This window comes from Phalaenopsis equestris, unplaced genomic scaffold, assembly GCF_001263595.1.
Source record: "Phalaenopsis equestris unplaced genomic scaffold, ASM126359v1 Scaffold000606, whole genome shotgun sequence".
Lineage (NCBI taxonomy): Eukaryota > Viridiplantae > Streptophyta > Magnoliopsida > Asparagales > Orchidaceae > Phalaenopsis > Phalaenopsis equestris.
In genome coordinates, this window is record NW_018165046.1 from 1,238,199 (window position 1) to 1,259,614 (window position 21,416).

General features: G+C 32.5%; 2 protein-coding genes across 3 annotated transcripts in view; both read right to left on the bottom strand.

The window, feature by feature from the left end:
* LOC110029853 (probable histidine kinase 2) overlaps window positions 1–8,282 on the bottom strand; it is a 19,289-nt gene extending 11,007 nt beyond the window's left edge. Inside the window, 6 exon segments of the mRNA XM_020732313.1 lie at window positions 3,394–3,612; window positions 4,924–6,024; window positions 6,146–6,732; window positions 6,933–6,994; window positions 6,996–7,306; window positions 7,702–8,282. Of these exon segments, the coding sequence (XP_020587972.1) occupies window positions 3,403–3,612; window positions 4,924–6,024; window positions 6,146–6,732; window positions 6,933–6,994; window positions 6,996–7,306; window positions 7,702–8,043 (2,613 nt within the window). The 5' untranslated portion in view covers window positions 8,044–8,282 and the 3' untranslated portion in view covers window positions 3,394–3,402.
* On the bottom strand, window positions 8,139–13,563 carry LOC110029854. Of its 2 annotated transcripts, none has more exons than XM_020732315.1 (6): window positions 13,444–13,563; window positions 10,748–10,806; window positions 8,819–8,879; window positions 8,442–8,672; window positions 8,294–8,358; window positions 8,139–8,213 (listed from the first exon to the last, which is right to left on the bottom strand). In XM_020732315.1, the coding sequence occupies exons 3-6, from the start codon at window positions 8,864–8,866 to the stop codon at window positions 8,207–8,209; spliced, it is 351 nt and encodes a 116-aa protein (XP_020587974.1). In that variant the 5' UTR covers window positions 8,867–8,879; window positions 10,748–10,806; window positions 13,444–13,563; the 3' UTR covers window positions 8,139–8,206. The 2 variants fall into 2 exon arrangements, with proteins under 2 accessions (XP_020587974.1, XP_020587973.1); XM_020732314.1 differs by having other exon boundaries at window positions 8,148–8,213; window positions 8,299–8,358.
* Between the last annotated feature and the right edge of the window lie 7,853 nt (window positions 13,564–21,416).

Here is a 21,416-nt window from a genome sequence, read left to right on the forward strand (position 1 = left end):
AAATCTTTGTAGCTTTGTAGTCAATTAGATTTTTTTTTAAGAGTAGTATTTCGAGCCAAAACGAGCTGAACACGAACGAACACATCTTAGTTCGTGTTCGGCTCGTTAACTTATCGAACAAAATTAACGAGCCGAACACGAGCTTCTTAACGAGCCGAACACAAGTTGTTCGCAAACAACGAGCCGTTTTGACAGCCCTAACAACAGAAGATGGAGGGATGAGTTTCAACTGAACCTCGATAAATTTAAATAACATACCTATAGAACGTCGAGGTCGTTTGTCTGGCACGACGTAAATCCTCATACACTATTTTTTAGGATTTTCTACGATTTTATATCATACGATTTAAGTCCTAAACTTTTTAGGATTCTGAGGTCATCGTCTAGTACGACATAATTCATCATATTTTCTCAGGTCATTTACATATGAAATATAGATACAAGTCCAGAATATCTAAATAATTTGCAAGAACGAAACATCATATAATTTCTCTTTCAAAGATGTAAATCCAAACCATACGTTAGTTTGAGATGTCATTGAATCTTCTTCACTATCTTCGACATCTCCTACTTTTGCTCATTTGAATTCCGGAAATAACTAATCCTATTTGAACCTATCCCATTTGACTTTTCCTATAAACAATCGTGAAAACTTAAACGTTGAATTCTTGAACCTCTGATCATTATTGAGAGTTTTCTTAGGTGACTTTGGTTATCTAAGATGTAATTAACTATAGGGGCTTGCCTCTATAGGGAATTAAGAACCCAGATTAATCTACCTTGTTTAATCTGTGCATTAGATAGGGAAATTTGCCGGCTATAAAAATTTGTCGGCTATAAAATTTGCAGACCAAAATAAAGTCATAAACTTTTAAGTTTGGATAGTTAAGTCTACTAACAAGTGATACACTTATCTTTTTGAGATGATATGTCACTTGTGGTGTCGTGTTCAGCTATTTAAACTATTAGATATATGAGGTCTATCCGGTTTCATTATTTTCCAAAACAAAAAAATATCATTTTCACAAAATTAAAATTACATTATATATATTACATTAAATTTTAATTTTAAAATCTTTTTTTCAAAAAAAAAAATGGCCGACAATAGCATGGTGGAGCCCCTACAATGAAGGTTTAGGCCAAGAAGTGGTGGTGGTTTTGGGGTTAGTCAAAGGTAGGAGAGCGAGGGTATATGGTGGAGAGTGGTTATTTGAATGGGTAGATAGATAGGTTAAAAGTATTTATGGATTAGAATTGAGATTAATGAAAGTCTAAGGATATAAAATTTGCACGTCTTTGATACCAAATGACACAGATCTAGAGTTTTATAAATGAGGTTTAAGTATCTAAGTTTGGTTTAGGGGTGTTTATAAAGAGGCTCAAATTAGGTAAAATCTAAAAAAAAAAAATTTAGGGGAGTTTGGAGATAGACGGCTACTGTTTGGAGGATAAACAATGAAGATAAAAAAAGAGGTCAGTGACTAGGAAGAGGAGAACGTCAATACGAATCCACCACCAATTCTCAATCAAGATAAACACACAACACTGCAAAAGAAAAAAAAATGAGAAAACAATCTCCAATACATTAAATCAAGCCAAAAGTTTTATAGAAGGTTTTAAGCACAATATTTATACTAAAAAAAATAACCCTAATTATAATTCCTATACAAAGCAATAAGAATGCACTAAGGCTGTCGGCCCACTTAGGGATGGGAAAACCTTGAATCAGTCTGTCCTGAACCGATCAGTACCAATTCCATCACTTTTCAAAAGCAAGTTTGCATCATGCCTTGGGTCATAAAATAATAAAATAAAAAAATTTATGGTCTCACAAAGAGCGCTTCAAATGACCTGAATCTGGCAGCATGGGCTTATTTTGTATTTAAACTAAGGTCAATGATTTTGACAAAAAAGAAAAAGGTGAATATTCTATTATTCTAGTGATCTTATAATATTATTATTTATGACAATTACGCTCTATTTATACATTAGTTTAATGTAAATAATTCAATTTTGTTTGCAAAAATATTTAATTATTTATTTAGAAAAGACTCAAATTAGTGAAACACATATCAAAAATTGAACTAGAAGAAAAAGATGCTTAAAATTCAATGGTTCAACAGAGATTAAATCGAAACTGAATTAGAAAATATAACAAAAATTAAAATTATTTTGCTATATTTAAATGATGCTATATTATAAATATGTGAAAAAAAATAATTGAAACTAAAACACTAATAATATATCCAATAATTGCAAATTTAAAGTTAAATAAAAGACAATCTAAGATATAATTATATGTATTGTATAAATTTAGATAAACACATATTAAATATATTTAAAATTAATTTATATATATATATATATATATATATAATCAAGATTGATAAATGTAAATATAATTTATAATAATAATATAATTTCTAATAATTAATGAAAATATTAACTTTATATTAAAAAGTAAATATGATTACTATATTCCTGCATCTCGCAGTTCCTTTAAAATTCTCAAAACCCAAATTCCAAGACCAATTTCTCATATCACAACCCAAATTATATTTCAATATACTAATAGCTTTTTAGTACCACATCATAAGTGAGAATTAGCATTAAACTTTCTATATAGAAAAATAAGGGCATTGCAACATGAGCTTGTAACTCATATGGCCAAGGGGGCATGTTATAGATTAATTTTAATGGGGTTGAAGTTTTGAAATCCATAGTTATAAATTTAATTTAATATAATTTATAATTATAATATCATAGGAAAATTTTTAAACATTGTATTGAGAATTAAAGGTAACTAAAAAGATTATATTTGGTTCATCCGTGACAGTATAACCAGGATCAGTTAGCCAATTTGTGATTTGAATCGTCGATTCAAATGATTTTCATCAATTTGATGCCAGTTGTACGCCTAGGTAACTAAAAACAAATTGAATTGTCTGACTCAATCAGCTTTTTAAAACCATGTAAACAATAAAATACAATCTTGCGTAGAAGTTTCTTATATCCAAAGAGAATAATATTGATCAACTGGTGTTTTGGAAAAAGCAATAAATAGACAAATAAATCCTTTGCATAAGTTCTTTTCTCAAGTGCTTAAGGATTGTTTCACCGCGCAATCCAAATAAATCACTCAAAACAGAAGTTCAAATCAAGGAAATGAACCTTTAAAGATATTTGCATATAGCTAATTTATCTAAACTAGCTCTTTTAAGTAAACTATTCAGATCTTAAAAAACGTGCTTAAAAGCCCTTGGTAAAAATAAATACTATAACTGTATCCTTTTTCATGCAAGATAAATATTTCAAATTAAAGCAATATCGACTACTAAAGATATGGATGCATTATAATAAATTAATCAGGTTCCATAAATACCATCGCCATACCTGTGTAGTTTAGCTTTGGGAAATCAATTTAATAGCTTCAAGCAACTTTTTGATATCCAATGGCTTTGTCAGATGAAAATCCATTCCACAGAGAAGTGTTTTCTTTGCTTCATCAGGTGAAGCATGAGCACTTAGAGCAATGATAGGGATGTGGATACCATATTTCTCTTCTTCTGTGCGTATACATTTTGTTGCCTCGTATCCATCCATGACAGGCATCTGTAGAACGCAATTGAGATACAAAATGGTTATACAATATTGTGCTGTCCAAAAAAAAAGGCATAAAGAAGACATCACGCTAGCTTATTTATAGGGGCATTTACATACATACTACCCAATTCCTATGTATTTACATATCTAACACCTAAACTTTGCTTTCTACCTTACAATCTCTCATATCACATAAAAAATATAACCACTTTACCTTAAAAAATGTGAAATACACATTTTCATGCATAGGTAGAATGGTAAGTATGTAAAAATTAGAGTTTAGGTGTTAGATATGTAAGTCTTTAAGAATTGAGTGGTATGTATGTAAATCTTCCATATTTATGCTAAGTGTCATACGCATACAGAATGTTCAATAAAGGACAAATTCTAATGAGGATGTTAACAGCTCAGATACAGAAGCTAACAGACACCCAAAAACATAAGAAAATTAAAAAAAAAAAAAAAGCCAAACGAAGCACAAGTGAATAATGAAAATTCAAGAAATAAAATATGTATTCAATAAATTCAAAAAGTAAACGGATAAAATAAAATTTATACTAGTACTTAATTCAAATGGCTGAACAAACATCTTCACCGATGAAAATTTATTTAGGAAATCATTCATGTTTTCGCATTGCATTAAAATTAACCTACACCAGTTAAAGCACTAAAAAATGGCAACTTGACAAACATGATATTTCATGTACAAATAATTTTCTATGTTAATTTACAAGGCTTTCGGAATCCTTCTAATTAAATAAGCTCTGTTTTTTATATATCTTAGTTGTATATGACTCTACCAAGATTTTCACCTTGTTATGTTAAAATGCAATCATAGAAGTTTCATTTAACAATTCCAAATATGAATTTAAGTATCAAAATACAAGAATAGTTCTTTCTAATGCATTGCTTCAAATAGGCATTTGGATTACAATAACATATTTGAAATAAAATTATGAACTGATAAATTTCTTCATTGATTCATTGCACATCCAAACAATATATGGACGCATGAAAAAACATATAAAAATGAACATGAAAAGAGAGAAAATGATTGTCTGTCATAATCACATAGGTTAATGTCACAAATAGCTCCCTATAATCAAATGTTCTAACGATGCCAAAACAACAATTAATATTAACAGAGATTTGCATTAGTATTTACAACACATCACACAGCTTTCAATCTTTTTTTTTTCTTTTTTGCACAATGCATAATTTTTCTTTCTATAGAAATAACAAAAAAAGTGGTGCATAATGCAATTCAGTTATATAATAACAATTCAAGTGTATATGCTTCGAAGGATAATTGTTCAATACCTCACAATCCATCAAAATAAAATCAAATGGCAAATGACTTGAGCTTCCTTCAGAAATATGGCTTATTTCTTGTAAATCTATTTTTACCACATTCACCGCTTCAAATCCATTGTTAACGGATTTGACAGCTGCACCAGAACGCGAAAGCATTTCAGATGCAATTTGACGTAAAAAAGGTGTATCTTCCACTAGTAATATCTTCATGCCACGTAAAGATTTTTTCTCATTTTCGTCCTTAAACATCGCAAAATTATCATGTTTAGGGTGTGCAGAATTCAACAAATTTCTTTTCTCCACCTCATTTGTTTTGTTGGACTCTTGTGCAATCTCTGGTTTCAGTTCTTCATTTGTTTGTCTGAATTCTTGCATAAGTTCCAAAATCTTACAAAAACGTGAACCGTGTAAGGGTTTATGTAGCATAAGATCACACGGAATTTGTGAACGAGATGCAGTCGAATCAGTCAAACAAATAACTTTATACTGACGAAAGTAATGGGGACTTTTTGGGAGACAGGCTAAGAAGTTATGCATTTCAGAGAAATTTCCAAAACCCAAATCAAGAATAACCACCAAATACTTCAGTGAACCTTTTAAGCTTGTTTTCTTTGATAGATCTTTTAGGCTAAGTGGCAAAACATGATTATTCTCATCTTTGGAACTAGAAAACTCACTATCTTCACCGCTAGAAGGTAAGCCCGAATCATCACTGTCATGGACGTTGTAATTATGGATCATCTTCAACAATATGGCATACATTTTTTCAGGTTGCTGAGCTACGCTTACCATGACACCGAGGTTTCTCATCCAATCTTTCAAAATCCGTCTTGTTTCGGCGCTACGAATTACAAGTAGGCATTGTATTCCATCGACAATACGTTGCGTATTTGCCACGGCATGAGTATCTAATTGCACCCTTGATCTTGTTTTGGAGGAAAGTGAATGCAACCTATTCAATATTGGAATGTTGCATGAATTCAAACCTTCTTCGGTATTATTAGAAGAAACATCAATAGACTTCATGAAAATATTAAACATAAAACAACTTCCACTTTCACCCTGTTGCTTTTCTCGAATGCCAATATCCCCACCCATCAATCGAACCTATGAAAAATCAAACAAAATAAGCAAATCATTAAAATGAATTGGAGAGCATTAGACAATAGAAAGTATATTATTTGCAAATAAAATTGATAATGAAACTGAATCTGAGATGGAAAATTACATAGGATTGGACAATTCCAAGACCCAGGCCAGTGCCTTCGTATCCTACGTTTGAGTCTTTTACTTGAACATAGTTTTCAAAAATAGAAGCTCTTTTGTCTTTTGGGATCCCAATGCCACTATCATCTACTTCAAAAATAAACTCCATGTCACCTTCGCCGTGATAAATAGAATCAGGCGGTTTTTTATCTGAATAAACACTTCCAATATTACAGCAACATCTTGACAAAAAGGATGGTATGGTAGAAAAATGGCTCTCTTGGATTGAAGTGAGCTCGGTATTTTTTGGACTGGCCTTCCTAGCCCAAGCACGCACAATAACATGACCCTCAGATGTAAACTTTACGGCATTGCTAAGAAGGTTATCCAAAACTTGTTTGAATCGTCGGCAATCACCTCTGACATTTGAAGACATCAAAACTGAGAAATCACAAGGATCCCATATTACCTCAAGACCTTTGGCAAGTCCAACGACATAGAAAATATCAACAGATTCTTCAATAGCCTGAGCAATATTAAATTCCACTTCTTCAAGTTGCATTTTTCCTGCTTCCACTTTGCTTATATCAAGAACAGAATTCAAAATACCTGAAACTTGTAAAGAACATCAAATAATCTATATATAAAAAAAAGATGATCACAGAACATTCAATGAAACCAAAAAGCCATTGAAATAGCAAAATCTTACTTTTTTTTTTCATTTACATGAAGTTAAAAGATCATGACGAAGAGCAAAGTCTAGAAAGCAAATTCAACAAATTAAATAATGAAATATTATAAGAGCTCACCCAATAGTTTTGATGCACAACAATCCATTTGTGCTAAGTTTCTAGCCACATCAGAATCAAGGAACTTCATCGAAGCAAATTTTAATTAATCCCGTAATGCCAGCCAGAGAAGCCCTCACATCATGACTAGCACTTGCAAAAGCTATACTTTTGTTCATACTTTTTCTTTCAGCTTGTTGAGTCGCCTCCTTCTGCTTAATAAGATTAGCAAGTGCGTATGTCTTTTGTCTTTGTAATCTCATAAAAAGCTTCGAAGATATACAACTGCCGATAATTGCAATTAGAATAAAAAAAGACAATAATAAGGCCATCGTAACTTTCACTTTTTGCAAAGAAAGCATAAAATCCTTCGCAGGAAATGCAATTATTATAACCTGTAAGATGAAACAGTCGTACTCAATAACCATAAGTTATAGAAAATATGCATAAAAAAGGAAAATTGCATGCATAGCTAGCACACAATGCTATGTTTTTACATATTTCACACAAACTTACATATTTACATACACAGCCTTTTGTTGCTTCAAACCTAAGCATGAAAAGGTGTATTTCACGTTTTAAAAGTGGCAGTAGTGCAATTTTTTGTGTGATATTAATGATTTGAGTGTTATGCATTTAAAAAATTGAAGTTTAGGTGTGAGATATGTAAGTACATAAGAATTGTTTACTGTGTATGTAAATGCCCCAAAAAAAAGCAAGAACCTTTTGAAAGAAAAAAGGACAAAGATTTTGCACTGCCAAATATCATGTTTAATATTTAATAACATACCATTATGATTTCAGAAAGATGGATGGAAGCACACCTAAGCATAACTTTTTTGCTCTTTTTCATCAACTGTTTTGTGATTGATGAACGAGAAAACAATTGTGCATTAATAATTCCATTACAAGAATCACCAATCATTTCATTCCTGGGCAAGCCGACACTCACATTTATCACCTTTAGGGTTTTTGCATTATTACCGTCAAAAAAATACAAACTATCTCTTGTCAATACAAAAGCATGCGCATCATGTAGCTTTGTGGAAAATAAATAATGAATAAAATCTTTTACTTTAATGCCAACAGAAATCACAGTAAATTTATCCACTGGAGCAGTAAAGAAAAACATATTATCTCTATCATGTCCCCATCCATGTCCATACGATGGACTTCGGCTCACACCCTTCAAAGCATCAGAAAACCATAATGAGTCATTCGGACGAATAGGTGGAACTAAACGTACAGCACCATATCGTTCTCCTGTGTGATTATCAACCTTTTGAGTGTACCATCTATGCTCTGTAGAATTGTCCAAATTAGAGAATACAACCCGAGTTTGGTTTCTTTCAAATAAATAAGAGAAGATAATTTCATTGAACCTAACAAAAGAAATTTGTGATGCCATTTGAGTTATTCTCAATGCCATGAACAAAGATGAGGCAACCTGAAAGTTGAAAAAAGCTTCATTAGTTTATCTTTCAAAGCAGCAATACCTGTTTAAGATAAATGCATTAGCTGAAAGTTTACATTTTTGTCAATAGTAGTAGATGAAAGTGAAGTCTTATCAAGAACGGAGCCAATAACTCTGGCAACCTTGTGAATTGAGAGATTTACTTGAAAAAAGTGAACAGCTCGCTCTTTAAGATGGTCTGTTAACATTAGCTGAGTAATGCTAAAATCACGCTCTGAGAGAACTTCGGTATGTTGAGTTATGAGAACCGATGTAGAAATAATGACAATACCAATAACTATTATAACCTGAAAAGATAATTGAGTATAAGAAAAAAACATTCAAGCAAAAATTATTATTTTGGGATTTGTATATATATGATAAATAACTTTTCAATATATAAATAGCTTTGTAAGGAGACAAAAATTATATATTTATGGGGAGGAATGATTACCGCAGGTAAGCTTATATACATGTGAGAAGCAAAATCAAAGCGCGCCATGATCTTCTCTCCACTGCATTGCAAAGAGAGAGTTCGCTCAAAGGATCCAAATGTGTGTTGTACAAACATATATAACAAACAAGGTTTAAGATATGAAAAAAAATCAATACCATCAACGAACTTTACATGATTTTATTAATAATGAATAAATAAAAATATGCCTACCAAGCATATTGGTGTGATAAATTATAATATAAATGTTTTACCTTGCGCCGCAGCCATGAGAGTGAAAAAAAGGCCAAAAAAAGAATGGTTGAAAAGCAATAGGCAAAAATTAGTAGAAATAAACGTTGATAATGTTCCATAAAACCTGCCTATCATGCATTAGCAAATTGATGCAAATTGTGCACCAATAACTAGCAATAATAAACTAACAAAAGAAAAATGCAACAAACATACGCAATTCAATTTTAATTATAATATTGTTACCTTAATTTCAGAGACAAGAGATAACTACAACATTAGATAGACATGACTCTTTCAAGAGGCAACTTAATAGAAAGTTTCAGCAAATCTATGTATAGAGTTAATGCTAAAATAAAAAGTTGGAGCATCAATTAACTGATATTTAATATTTTCTAAAAACAAAATTATCTTGATTCATGCCAACAATTTCGAGACTAAAGTATTAAAATGGCAAAGTACATGAGCATAAACAACATGAGCAAAATCAATAGAAAAAATAAATTCATTGTAGTAAGTAATTTTTATTTTAATAAAAATATACAATAATGCATTCTTAGTAGAGTTGGATACTCAACAGAGAACAAGATGAAAAATAGAAGAGAAATAGTCAACAAACACCTGCTAAAAAAACACTATAAAGCAAATCCGCTTATATAACCTTCCTAAAAAAACTTGATTGCGTACCACAGCACAAAACTGCATTTTACCTAAAAAAATGTTGAAAACCATGAATAACGACTCAACTCACAATGGTAATTAGCTCATAGAAAGAATATCCACATAATCACTTCCCCCACAAGTAGGAAGTGAAAAAAAAAACTCATTTTTGTTCACCATGATAATTAGCTCTAATTTAGATTGTTTTTACAAGCTTATTTATTTAACAAGCAAAACACAAACATGATTTTACTTCCATCAAATAATTGATGAGATAGATCAACAAATAACAAGCCTTTATCCCATTAAGTGGGGTCGGCTGCATGAATCTTTTTTTCTCCATGGTATACAATTAAGTGTCATATTTTCATTTAATTCTAAGAAATTAAGAATATTTTTATAAAACATGCCCAAGTCTTTCCAAATTTACCTCTACTCTTCTTAGCATGAGCCAAATCTAAAGCATCTACTCTAACTAGGTCATCAGATATTCGACATTTAGTGTGACCAAACCCTCTAAGGTGACCTCTCTAATCTTGTCTGCCACTAGAGCTACTATAACCCTTTCACGAACAAATATGCTTAACATTTCGCCTCTAAGTGTAAAGTCACACATCATCCAAGCATTCTCGTCTTAGAAACACTAAATTTTATGCTTCTCTTTTACAGGTGCAAATTTTTATTTTTGTGTAAACAAAGATGAAAATAAATACTAACAATTACATTAAAAAAAAAGGTTTCAAAAAGATTATAGTTCATCACAATCACTTCCATCTGATGTAATTAAGCTATGAAAATCTTCAACATGGGTTGTCAACCACCCCAGAGAACCTATCAACAACTGCGTTGTCAAGTCCAATGAGGAAATAACATTATCTAAAAATTGTGTTAGCAAGGATATACATATGTAAGTATATGCTTACATGTGTATGTATGTGTACAAATGAATGATTTGTGCATTTATTATTTCTATATTAATAAGAGATCTAATGTTAGCAAACATCATAAATCATACATAAGAAAAGTGAAAAATACTACCTCTATAGCTTTTTTGCGCTGTGGTTGATGATCTCTTTCAAGTACTCCTCAACCATCTCCTATCATAAGAAATAATCAATCAAGGAACAAAAAATATTGAGGTTTAAATATAATGGTGAAATAACTAATTTTAATAATAAAACAAACAATATTTCAACTTAGACAAAAAAATAACTCGAAAAAAGTGCAAAAAGACCAATTAATAATTTAACCAATATTTTAAAAGTAAGACTCGACATTGAAGTAAACGAAAGAAAGATTCAAGTTTAGAAGGCTTAGCCAGAATTCATCAAGGGTTGAATAGTAATGACGCAACTTCTTTTATTGAATGATCATTATCCACATTGTCTTTTTTCATTGGAGTTCCACGTAATAAATTGAAGCATTAATGCATATAAGAAAAACACCAAGTCAACAAGCAAATCATAATCAATTTCTTTCAAATTTGAACTCAAACTAATAGGCGAGAGTTAGGCAAGAAGGTCATAGAAGTTAAACTTATTGAATATTACACATATTTGGAATATTCTTTAATCGTAAAAAATCAATAAACTTTCTATTTTTAAGAAAATTGATATATATAAGTAATTTCAAGATTCAGTGAGTCAAATTCAAGTTGGCAAATCAGCATAAATCTAAATTTAAAAAATTAAAAGTTTTGGGGTTTTTTACCCTAAATAGACCCAAAAATTAATCGAGACAACCCGAACCAAATTTTTTCAAATTGGGTTCAAGTTAAATTGATGTATCGGGTCAATTTTTACACCGCTAGTTGAAGTGAAATGGTTAGATAGAGGATGGAATTTTGGACGCCTTCAGTAGCATGCACCTATCACAACTTACAAATTTTTTTTTATAAATATTTTGTAATTGATGTATCGGGTCAATTTTTACACCGCTAGTTAAAGTGAAATGGTTAGATAGAGGATGAAATTTTGGACGCCTTCAGTAGGACATCATTGGGAAGAATATGCAAGTTTCAACCTTTATTGTATAATTGTAATTTTTTAGTTAATTTTAAGAATTAGCAATAACTAATAAAAAAAATTTAAGTAAATTATTACAATTTGTGATTTTATTTATTAAAAAAAGTTTATATTAATTAAATTTATAGATTATTATACAATTCTTAAATAAGATTTTTTCTTAGTTAAATTTGAGTAGGAAAGAAGGTGATATAGTAAGAGTTAAATTATAATTAACAAAAAATAATCAAAATATTATTTATAAATAATTAAAATTAGTATTTATGATAAAATTTAATTTAATAAAATTATTACATGTCAACAATTTAATAAATTATTAATTAACAGTTAATTAAAATTATTTTATCAAATAGTGTGATTTACTAGAATTTCCAGATGGACATCAATGGTTAATAAAATTAAAAATGATAATAGACTACATATTAATTAAAATTAAAATTAATCTTAATAATACATGTAAATTAATTAATATATTGATTAAAAAATGTATTATTTGTGATTTCATGATTACGTAAAAGTTACTATTTTAAGTTAAATAATAATTTACTGATTAAAAAATAATTATAATGTTTTTATAGAAGTTTAATTATCAATAATTAATATTAAAATTATATTTAAACGAAAAACTTTATCCTAAAAAATAGTCAAAAAATTCATCCAAATTAACTCAGATTTATTATTTGTCGGGCCAAATGATTTTTCAAATTTAACTGCTTCAAAAATTATCAAATTTAGCTTTATATATGTAATCAATTTTAGTTGAATGAAATCCTACATCTCATTTGACTTAAGGGGGTGCTTGATAGCCGGACTTAAACAAAATCCCGCCAAACAACAAAATTTACAACTTTAAATCTAATAGAATCTTGAATCTTATTTTTTCTTTGTTTTACCTTAAATCTCAAATTTAATAAATTTTGGCAATGGATAAATTTACTTGAATTCACAAGTCATTCAAAACTCTCTTCTTCTTCGCATGTCATTGGCTCCATAAATTCCATCTCTAATGATAGGCAGAGGGATATTTTTTTTTAATGGGCGCACAAACCAGCGATCTTAAAAATATCCTCAATCCTTTTCATCTGAATTTGAGGCCAGCATTGACAGTTCTAAAAATTCTATGCATATAATTCTATTATTAGCTTCCAAAAATAATCAACTATTAGATTACTACAATTAAAACGGTTCTGATTATATTAAATTCCATCAATACTAGGTAATAGTCTCGCTAGAACATCATTATCAAATATGTGCACAGGCATGAAAGAACATTTAGTCAAAACTTGTAAATGAAGATCAATTGAAGTTCTATAAATTTTAACTAATCAAAATTCGGAGACTAAACTTTCATCACATCTGCTCTATAAATAAGTTTATCATAATATAAAAAGAAAAAGAAAACTATTCAAAACACCCATGCATCTAATATGCAGCTTTCATGCAAATAAATCATTACTCCAACCTTCCTGTGTCATTCAATTGAACACTTAACCAGTAATGTTTCTGAGGAATTGTTTGGGAGCATGATTTAACAAAAATCTTGCCCAACACTATAAATGACATCATTAAATCCTACAGTTTCTTAAATCTCGAGTTTCTTCCAACTTGCCCAAAATCCATGAAATCCCGCTGGAAGACGGATTTACGGAATTTAGAGAAGCTGAAGAGCGCGAAGGCGGTGAGAGGAAGGGGGAGAGAGAGCAAGGTTACCTTCCTTAATGGTTTCGGGTAGGAGCGAGCGGAGCGGAAGGAGGAGAGACATGGGAATTTCGGAGGACTTTGGACGCCGCCACCCCTTCCCAGCTAGTTGTGATCGCGAGGGTTCCGATCACGAAGACGATGGTTTTGGGCGGGAGAAGTAGGCAAGTTTTTTATTAATTTCACTGATTAATAATTAGTAAGTAATAAAAAACTTGGCAATTTAAGTATAACTAAATAAATGTATACATAATTATTTAATTAATAAGTAATAATAAATATATTATACATTAAAAATAAACTCTAATTAATTTTTTTTAAATTTAATAAATGACTAATATATCTTAAGTTACTACCCAATTAAATAATTAATTTAAAAAAATTTATGGTGAAAATTTACATGTATATTATACCATATAATTATTATTAATTTTTATATCTCCTAACTTTAATATTACATGGATACTCTTAAATTAGTACAAATTTATTGCATCCCCCCGCATTAAAACCTATTATTGGGATGAAAGTTCGTAGATTTGAGTTATTGTTGCATTCTTCTACTTCTCTGCCCACTAACATATTCTCCAGTGAGCTCATGTAAAATTGAATTTTTAGTTAGAGCTTGCAAGGCAGCTCGCAAGCCAGTTCCTGCCACTACAAGCCGAGCTCAAACTCAGCTCAGGTTCTAGCTCACAATTTTACAAACGATCCAACTCGTTTACACCCATAAAGGCAGTTGTTACGGTGGTGGATCGAAGGAGGTCTGAGGCAGAAGGAGGATAATGATGAAGTCTCGAATGACTTTGTATGCTATGATCCCATGATTGTGATTGATGCAGTCAATCGAAGGAGCAGGGTGGAAAGATGAGAGTTTCAGAGGTTCCGTTTCTGTACGTCATAATCTCGTTGCTTCGAAGAGCAAATTTTAGCATTGAGACGTAGATGATATATTGGGAAGATGTTAGTGTCATGCATGTAATATTAAGCTTTTGGATGCTATATACCATCAATTAAAAAGAAGCGATGGGTATCTATGTAAATTTCAAGGGCAATAATGTCACAAAACACACACTACCATGAAGAATTTACATGTTTGCAAAACTCGTTTAAAATCCAGCATGATCCACGCAACATTTTATTTGAACATATTTGATCATTACGTTAAAACCAGACTGAGTTAAATCTTAAGTTGCAGAAACCAACTTAAATCTCACATAAACTAGAATCCCTTTTCAATCTGATCTTCACGTTCATTGGAATTCAGTAATAGAATCCCTTAACAGGCAGATTTAAGAGATCAGAAACAATAAAGAAGCACCTGCTGATTCCTTGTTACGACTTCTACTTAATCGGCGAGTTCCGATTAGAGCTTTGCTCTTTCTTCGATCGTTTCGGGAAAGTACAATTCACTTTGGGGTGTTTACATTTATACCATACATTTTTTATGTATTTACATATCTAACACCGAAGGAATTGATCGTAAAAGTGTGGTGGATAAAATAATCTTAAAAAGTTAAGAAAAAATAAGTATTTATCCCAAAAAAAAAATTAAAAAATAACTCCTCAAATAGAATTTTAGTGACAACATAAAACTCAAAATAAAACACACGAATAAATCCTAAATCTTCCTTTCACTTTTTAAATTTTTAATGTGATTTGAAAATTAATGATATAAATGTAATAAGTAAATTATATATATATACGATATATAAATATATTAAAATGGAGTGGTAAAGTAAATAAAAAATAAAAAATGGGGCCCACATGCTTAAGGTTTTGTAAATAAAGGATGCAATTAATAATAAATGTTGAGAGCGGAAAAAGGTAATCTTTTTTTATGGGTTATAAAATTTCATTTTAAGTTTCCTTCTATTTGAAAATTACAAATATGGCATTCAATTTTGAATGATTGGAATAGATTTTAAAAAGGTAATAATTAAATAAATTTTTAGATGTTTTATTTTTGGGCATTTACATACATAGCACGTGTTATAAATTTTTATTTTTTTAGAAAAGTCAGATCGTTGCCGGAAAATTGTCACCGCATCTATCTAGGTGCGGTGTGAAAAAATTGTTTTCAGTGTTTTAAAAACTCATAAACTGTCAAAACACAGTTTATACATACATAGCACGTGTTATAAATTTTTATTTTTTTTAGAAAAGTTATATCGTTGTCAGAAAACTACCACCGCATATATGTAGTTGCGGTGTGAAAAAGTTGTTTTCAGTGTTTTGAAAACTCATAAACTGTCAAAACACAGTTTATCCAAACAGGGCAGACGTGTTTTCAAAACGTCACTGTACCAAATAAGCTGCCCCAAACGGGCCCTTAAATTGAAGATGAATGCGGTCTAAATATGTAAAAATTAAAATTTGATGACAAATTATTTATATTGTCATGGTTATTATGGAGTAAATGTTATTGTAATTTCCTTTTAATAACATCTATGACTGATTTATCTATTTGCTATATTATAGAATGTCTGAGAATCAAGATTTACGCATATGGCGCATAATTCCTGTATATTTTATCTTTATAATTTTATATTTGCACGCAAAACTCTTAAATTTATAAATAACTTAAAAATATTATTAAAAAAACGAATATTAAATATGATTTGTGAATTTAATAGGTTTGAAAAATAAAACAAAATATTTCATAAATGTTTTTTTTTTCTATTGCTTTTTATGTTTTGAAGTGGATTGAAATTTATTGCATCTTATTTGTTTTGTTTTGAAACTTTTAGTATTGCATTCAAATCTGCATATGGGACAAAATGTTGAGATAGAGAGATAAAGATGGAGAGAGCGAGAGAAATAGAGAGAAATAGAAGAGGAAAAGAAGAGGACTTGCCATGTCGGGGACAAATGGGGTACTCCTAGACTCTTGGTCCTACCTTATTCCACAAAAAATAAAGGTTACAGTGAAGGAGAACCAAAAACCCTCTAATACATGTCATAGCTCTCATATTTATAGCAGATAAAATGAATAAAATTTATAAACCATACTATTAATCTTGCTTTAAAAAGAGAAATGAATAGCATTCGAGTCCCCTTATTATGACCTCGGGATTGTCTCGAGGTCTGTGCATACCATTTTAAATATGCATATTAAGTTAATTTTCATTTGGAATTATCTTACAGATTTAGTTATAAAATCTTTGCAAACCCAAAGTGTAGCATGTATGTCTGTTCGTGTGTGTGCGTGCCACTAGTCGTTACTTTTCGGTTGACGGCTGAGTTGTCAATCGTGAGTCCCCTGGGGTCACATGTTCGAGCTCGCTTTAACGCATCCGCCTTGCAACATAGGATCAAATAGTTCGACACATTGAGAGTGACCGGGGGCTCATATCATAGCCTTCGACCATCATTTTCAATATATATATATATATCTGTGTGTGTGCTTGCGTGCGCTCGCGCATACATACATTTATATATTTATGAATATTTAAAGATTCAGTTTTATTTATGTAAAATTTTCCTGTTTTTTTAGGTGGAACGGTCTACTGGAGGTTTTACATGCCAAAATCGATTGGTATGTATGTAAATCTTCCTGTTTTGACCGGAGCAGACGTGGCAGGACAGCGATAGGGTGGGCCGGCAAATAAAATACCAAAATTATGCAGTTAGATATATGAAGGGAGGAAAGAGTAGGGTATAAATACCCCTTTAAAAGATACTTAAGTTTCTTAAGCAAGCATTAAAAGGCTGCGATAAATAAAAGGATTTAGAGTAAGATTCAACCTGTATTCAACCTAACCTGAGTACGACGCTTATTTTAGGTAAAATGAAGCCGCGGGTTTGTAAATTTGGAAAGGTGGCTCCATGCAAAAAGGAAGATGTATGAAAATACCTTCCTCCATGGTTTCGAGTAAGAGAGGAGTGGCCGACTGGAAGCAGGAGGAAGGCCGGGAGATTTCGCCAATGGCCCTTGATGAACTACTCACCGAGGATGGAATCGAGAGCGGGTGAAGTAAGTTGAAGTCATTGTTGCAAGTTGTTGCAGTATATATAATATAGAAATAAAATAGAAGAACGATCTCTGAAGAAAGCGAAAAATAATACGAGAAAATTGACACCATAAAACAATAACACACAGCGGAACATACAAATTTACGTGGTTTGACAAATTGTCTGCGTCCACGAAATTGCAGAGGATTTTACTACTTGAGAAATTTACATCAGTCGATCGTCTCGACTTACAAGAGTAATCTATCACTTCATTGCGCTCTCTTCTTCTCTCTCTGTTATTCTCTCTCTACACCGAGATACAACGAAGAAATTCTACACCGAGATACACCGAAGAAGATAAACTTACACGAGAAATAAACTCAATTTCTCTTCTGCCACAAGTCGCCAAGAAGAAGTCAAGGGAAAACAATCTTCTTCTTCTTTCTTCTTCCTTCTGTCAAGCACGCAATATTGTCGAGGAAACACTACTGCCGAGGATACCACATGGAAGGTTACCAAATGTTTACACTTCTCTTCCTCTATCCCGAGGAAGCAATACTGCCGAAGAAGAACTCAAATGGATTGTTCTAAAAAACTCAAGGAGAGCCGCTCCTTTTATCACGAAACTGCAAGGAGCGAAGGGATGCTTCGCTTCGCGTCAAAGGAAGGCGGGAAAGGTTGGCGTCATTCACGAACGGACGAAGGCGGGAGCAGTTCGCGATTTTCGCGACACAAAGGGAGAAGCGGCGATTCTCATCAATAAGAGCGGGGGCGGGATCAGAAGGCGGGAGGTGGGAACCGTCTGATCATAAATTGCGCCAAATTTTTTTGTGTCGAAAAATCCACAAAGATAAAGTAGTGATTTATTATCTTAGTTTTAACAAATAGGCGACACAATAATATTTATGTGGAGAAAATCTTGAAAGGGAAAAAAAAAAGAGAACTAGCCTAATTAAAGTAAATTATTGTATGTTTGTAGCTATAGGGGCACGCCATTCTCTCGTGAAAAAGAGAATGGACTCACGATCTTACAACCAAAACTATACATATGTTTTTAGAAATAAAAAAAATTAAAGTGAGAAAATTCAACAAGAGTCGTCTTCTAGTTACAACGGTTGCAAGCAATGGTTGCTAATAATCGGTGGTTAGCGGTAGACAGGTGGTGATGTTAGGCGGTGGTTGATAGTGATTAGGGGCTACGTAAGGCAACGGTCGACTTTTGTTGGTGGCCACGGAGACGGGTGGTTACTTGTGTGGGTCTTCTCACAAGAGAATTCTATGGAATTTCACTTGTCTTCTCTTCTGCTCCTTTCCCTTCAAATTGAGGAGAGAGGACCAAATCTCTCTCTCTAGAGAGACTCGTCATTTGGCACATAACTTTCTTATTAACATGATCAGACGGTTCATACTGATCCCTCAATCACATAAATTCTGTTAAGGGGTTGGGTGTCTTAATCAACTCAGAATTGAGCGATCATATACTAGTTGGATTCCTCTCGTCACGAGGCTCAATTCAACTATATATTGTGGTATATTTATAGTAGAACAATCGACGATAAAACAAAAAAATATAACGCAATAATTCGCAAAACAAAAAAAAAACTGTTGAACACACAAATTTACGTGGTTTAACAAATTACCTACATCAACAGAGTTACAGAGGATTTCATTACTCGAGGATTAACAAATTGCCTACATCAACTGCTAAACTTCTTCTCTTTACCTCTCTTTCTCTCTGCCTCTCTCTCTCTATAAATCGAGAGATGCCGAAGAAGCAAGGAGAGCCAAATCGCTGAAGAAGAGCAGAACTAGGGGAGCCGCTTGTAAGTTCTTCTTCTTCCTGTAAACAGTCACTGAAGAAGTGTTGGACGGGAAGGGAACCAAAGATTTAAATCACGAAATGGAGAGGCTCGAAACCGAAGAGGCGCGAATTGGAGGCCGGAAGGCAAAGCTTTGATTCACGAAATTGAATGAGCAGCGGGAGCAATTTCCCCATTCGTGAATCGACGCTAGGCTCCACTTAAGAAATCTCCCACTTGGATACTGGGACACAAGTTACAATGTCTTCTTCCTCAAACTGATATCTTCCACTAACGACGAAGCCCTTTTCTTCAAACATGATATCCTTCACCTCTGCAACTCAAAGCCCATGTCTTCACACCAGAAGACCAACTGAAGTTGAGCACAACTTTTATTTCTCAAGAGTAACACCCTTAGTCAACATATCGGCGTCAACATAGTCTTGCACCTCCAAGTTCTTTCCTGGATAATCTTGTTTTTGTTTACAACTCCCACTGCATGGGTAATATTTTGCTTCTGCTGAAAGTTTTTTTAAACAAGTCTAGTATTGTACTTTTTACTGTCATCAAACTCAGTCTTTACCCGGTACACTCACTTGTTGTAGAATGTTTTCTCTAGTGGAAGTTTTGTCAACTCTCACTTGCTCGCATTTTCATCTTGCAAGATTTCTTCATAGCTCTGCGATTCTCCACTATCTGTCTGTGGAACAATAGGAATGGGTGCCCTGGACCCACTCTTCTCTTCACCTCCATCACTGCCCTGCACTGTGGCCTCTGCTAGAAAAACAAACCCTACCTTTCTACAGTAACTAGAGCCTCAAAGATATGCCACTAGAGAATGTCTCCACACATCTGTGTGTACAATATTTAGTTTTTTTGCACTTGGTGATCTGCCACCTTTCAGGAAACTTAGCTTCTTCCGCTTCCCCACAATGCACCTCTGACTCACATGTTCACACATGAGTAAAACTGTAGTCATATATAGTATGTCAATTTTCTTACCCCGAGCCAGTACTAATGCTCATTTGGTAACCTTCCATGTGATATCTGAGAACACTACTGAATGACCACCCTCATTGAGTTGCCTAATAAAAATAAGGTTCTTCAACTCAAGAACGTGTCTGACTTTTTGCAAAGTTCATTTGCTCTTATTAGGGAGTGCAATATCAACGTCTCCCATCCTCATCACGTCTAGAGTTTTTTCGTCAGTCAGATATACCTTCCCAAATTTACCTGCAACATAATTTCGCATTAACTTACGGTGGGAAGATGTATGGAAGAAAGCCCCTAAATCCAGTATTCAGTTATCAACATAACTATGAACTCTAGCAATAGTGCATCATGTATTTCTTCAGTTACCACATTTGTGCTATCATTTTCCTTCTTTTAAGGATTTTTGCAATTCTTTTTTATGTACCCAGTCTTGCCACAATTCCAGTAGGTTGTCTGCTGACCAGAATTTGATTTTGATATTCTTCTGTTTAAGTTCCTATCCCACGATCTCCCTTTGGAATCAATGATCAATGTTGAACTCGAACCCGAGGTCTTGCCAGAATATTTCTTGCGTTGTTGCGCACCTCCTCAAACAAAATAAAATCGAGAATATCATCATATTTCAGTTTGTATTTACTTGCAGAACTGCTAACTGCCATTCTCAGGACTTCCCAACAATTTGACAAATATGCCAACAACATCAGTGCATGTATCTCATCATCAAATTCAATTTCAACAGATGACAATTGATTTGTGATAGTATTAAAATCATTCAAGTGTTGACCAACATACACACCTTCCACCATCTTCATGTTGAATAATTTTATTATCAAGTGTACCTTGTTATTCGTCGATGACTTTTTATGCATTCCCGATAAATTCATCATGAGATATGCAGTAGTTCTCTCATTGATGACGATGTGGGCAACGAATCTTGACAGTCAAATAACCCGGTTAATCTGTCGATCCAATAGATTCCATTTTGCCTCATCCATCTTTTCCGGCTTCTTTCTCAGCAACGACATGCGAAGTTTCTTCCCATGAGGTAGTCTTCTATCTGCATCCTCAAGTAACAAAAATCAATGTCATTAAATTTCTCGATCCCTGATGCAATCACTTCGTTTTTGTCAAACGTTCTTTATTAGATCTGAAACTACATCTCTGATATCAATTATTGCAATATATTTATAATAGAACGATCGACGACGAAGCGAAAAAATAGCACGAAAAAATTAGCAAAAC

Excerpts from the sequence above, each read along its gene's own strand:
- LOC110029854 (XM_020732314.1), bottom strand. The coding sequence starts at position 8,866 with ATGGCGCGCTTTGATTTTGCTTCTCACATGTATATAAGCTTACCTGCG. Across the intron at positions 8,359-8,441 it reads CTACTACTATTGACAAAAAT|GTTGCCTCATCTTTGTTCAT; the intron begins GTAAACTTTCAG and ends TTCAACTTTCAG. Across the intron at positions 8,214-8,298 it reads TGGCATCACAAATTTCTTTT|AGCATAGATGGTACACTCAA; the intron begins GTTAGGTTCAAT and ends ACAATTCTACAG.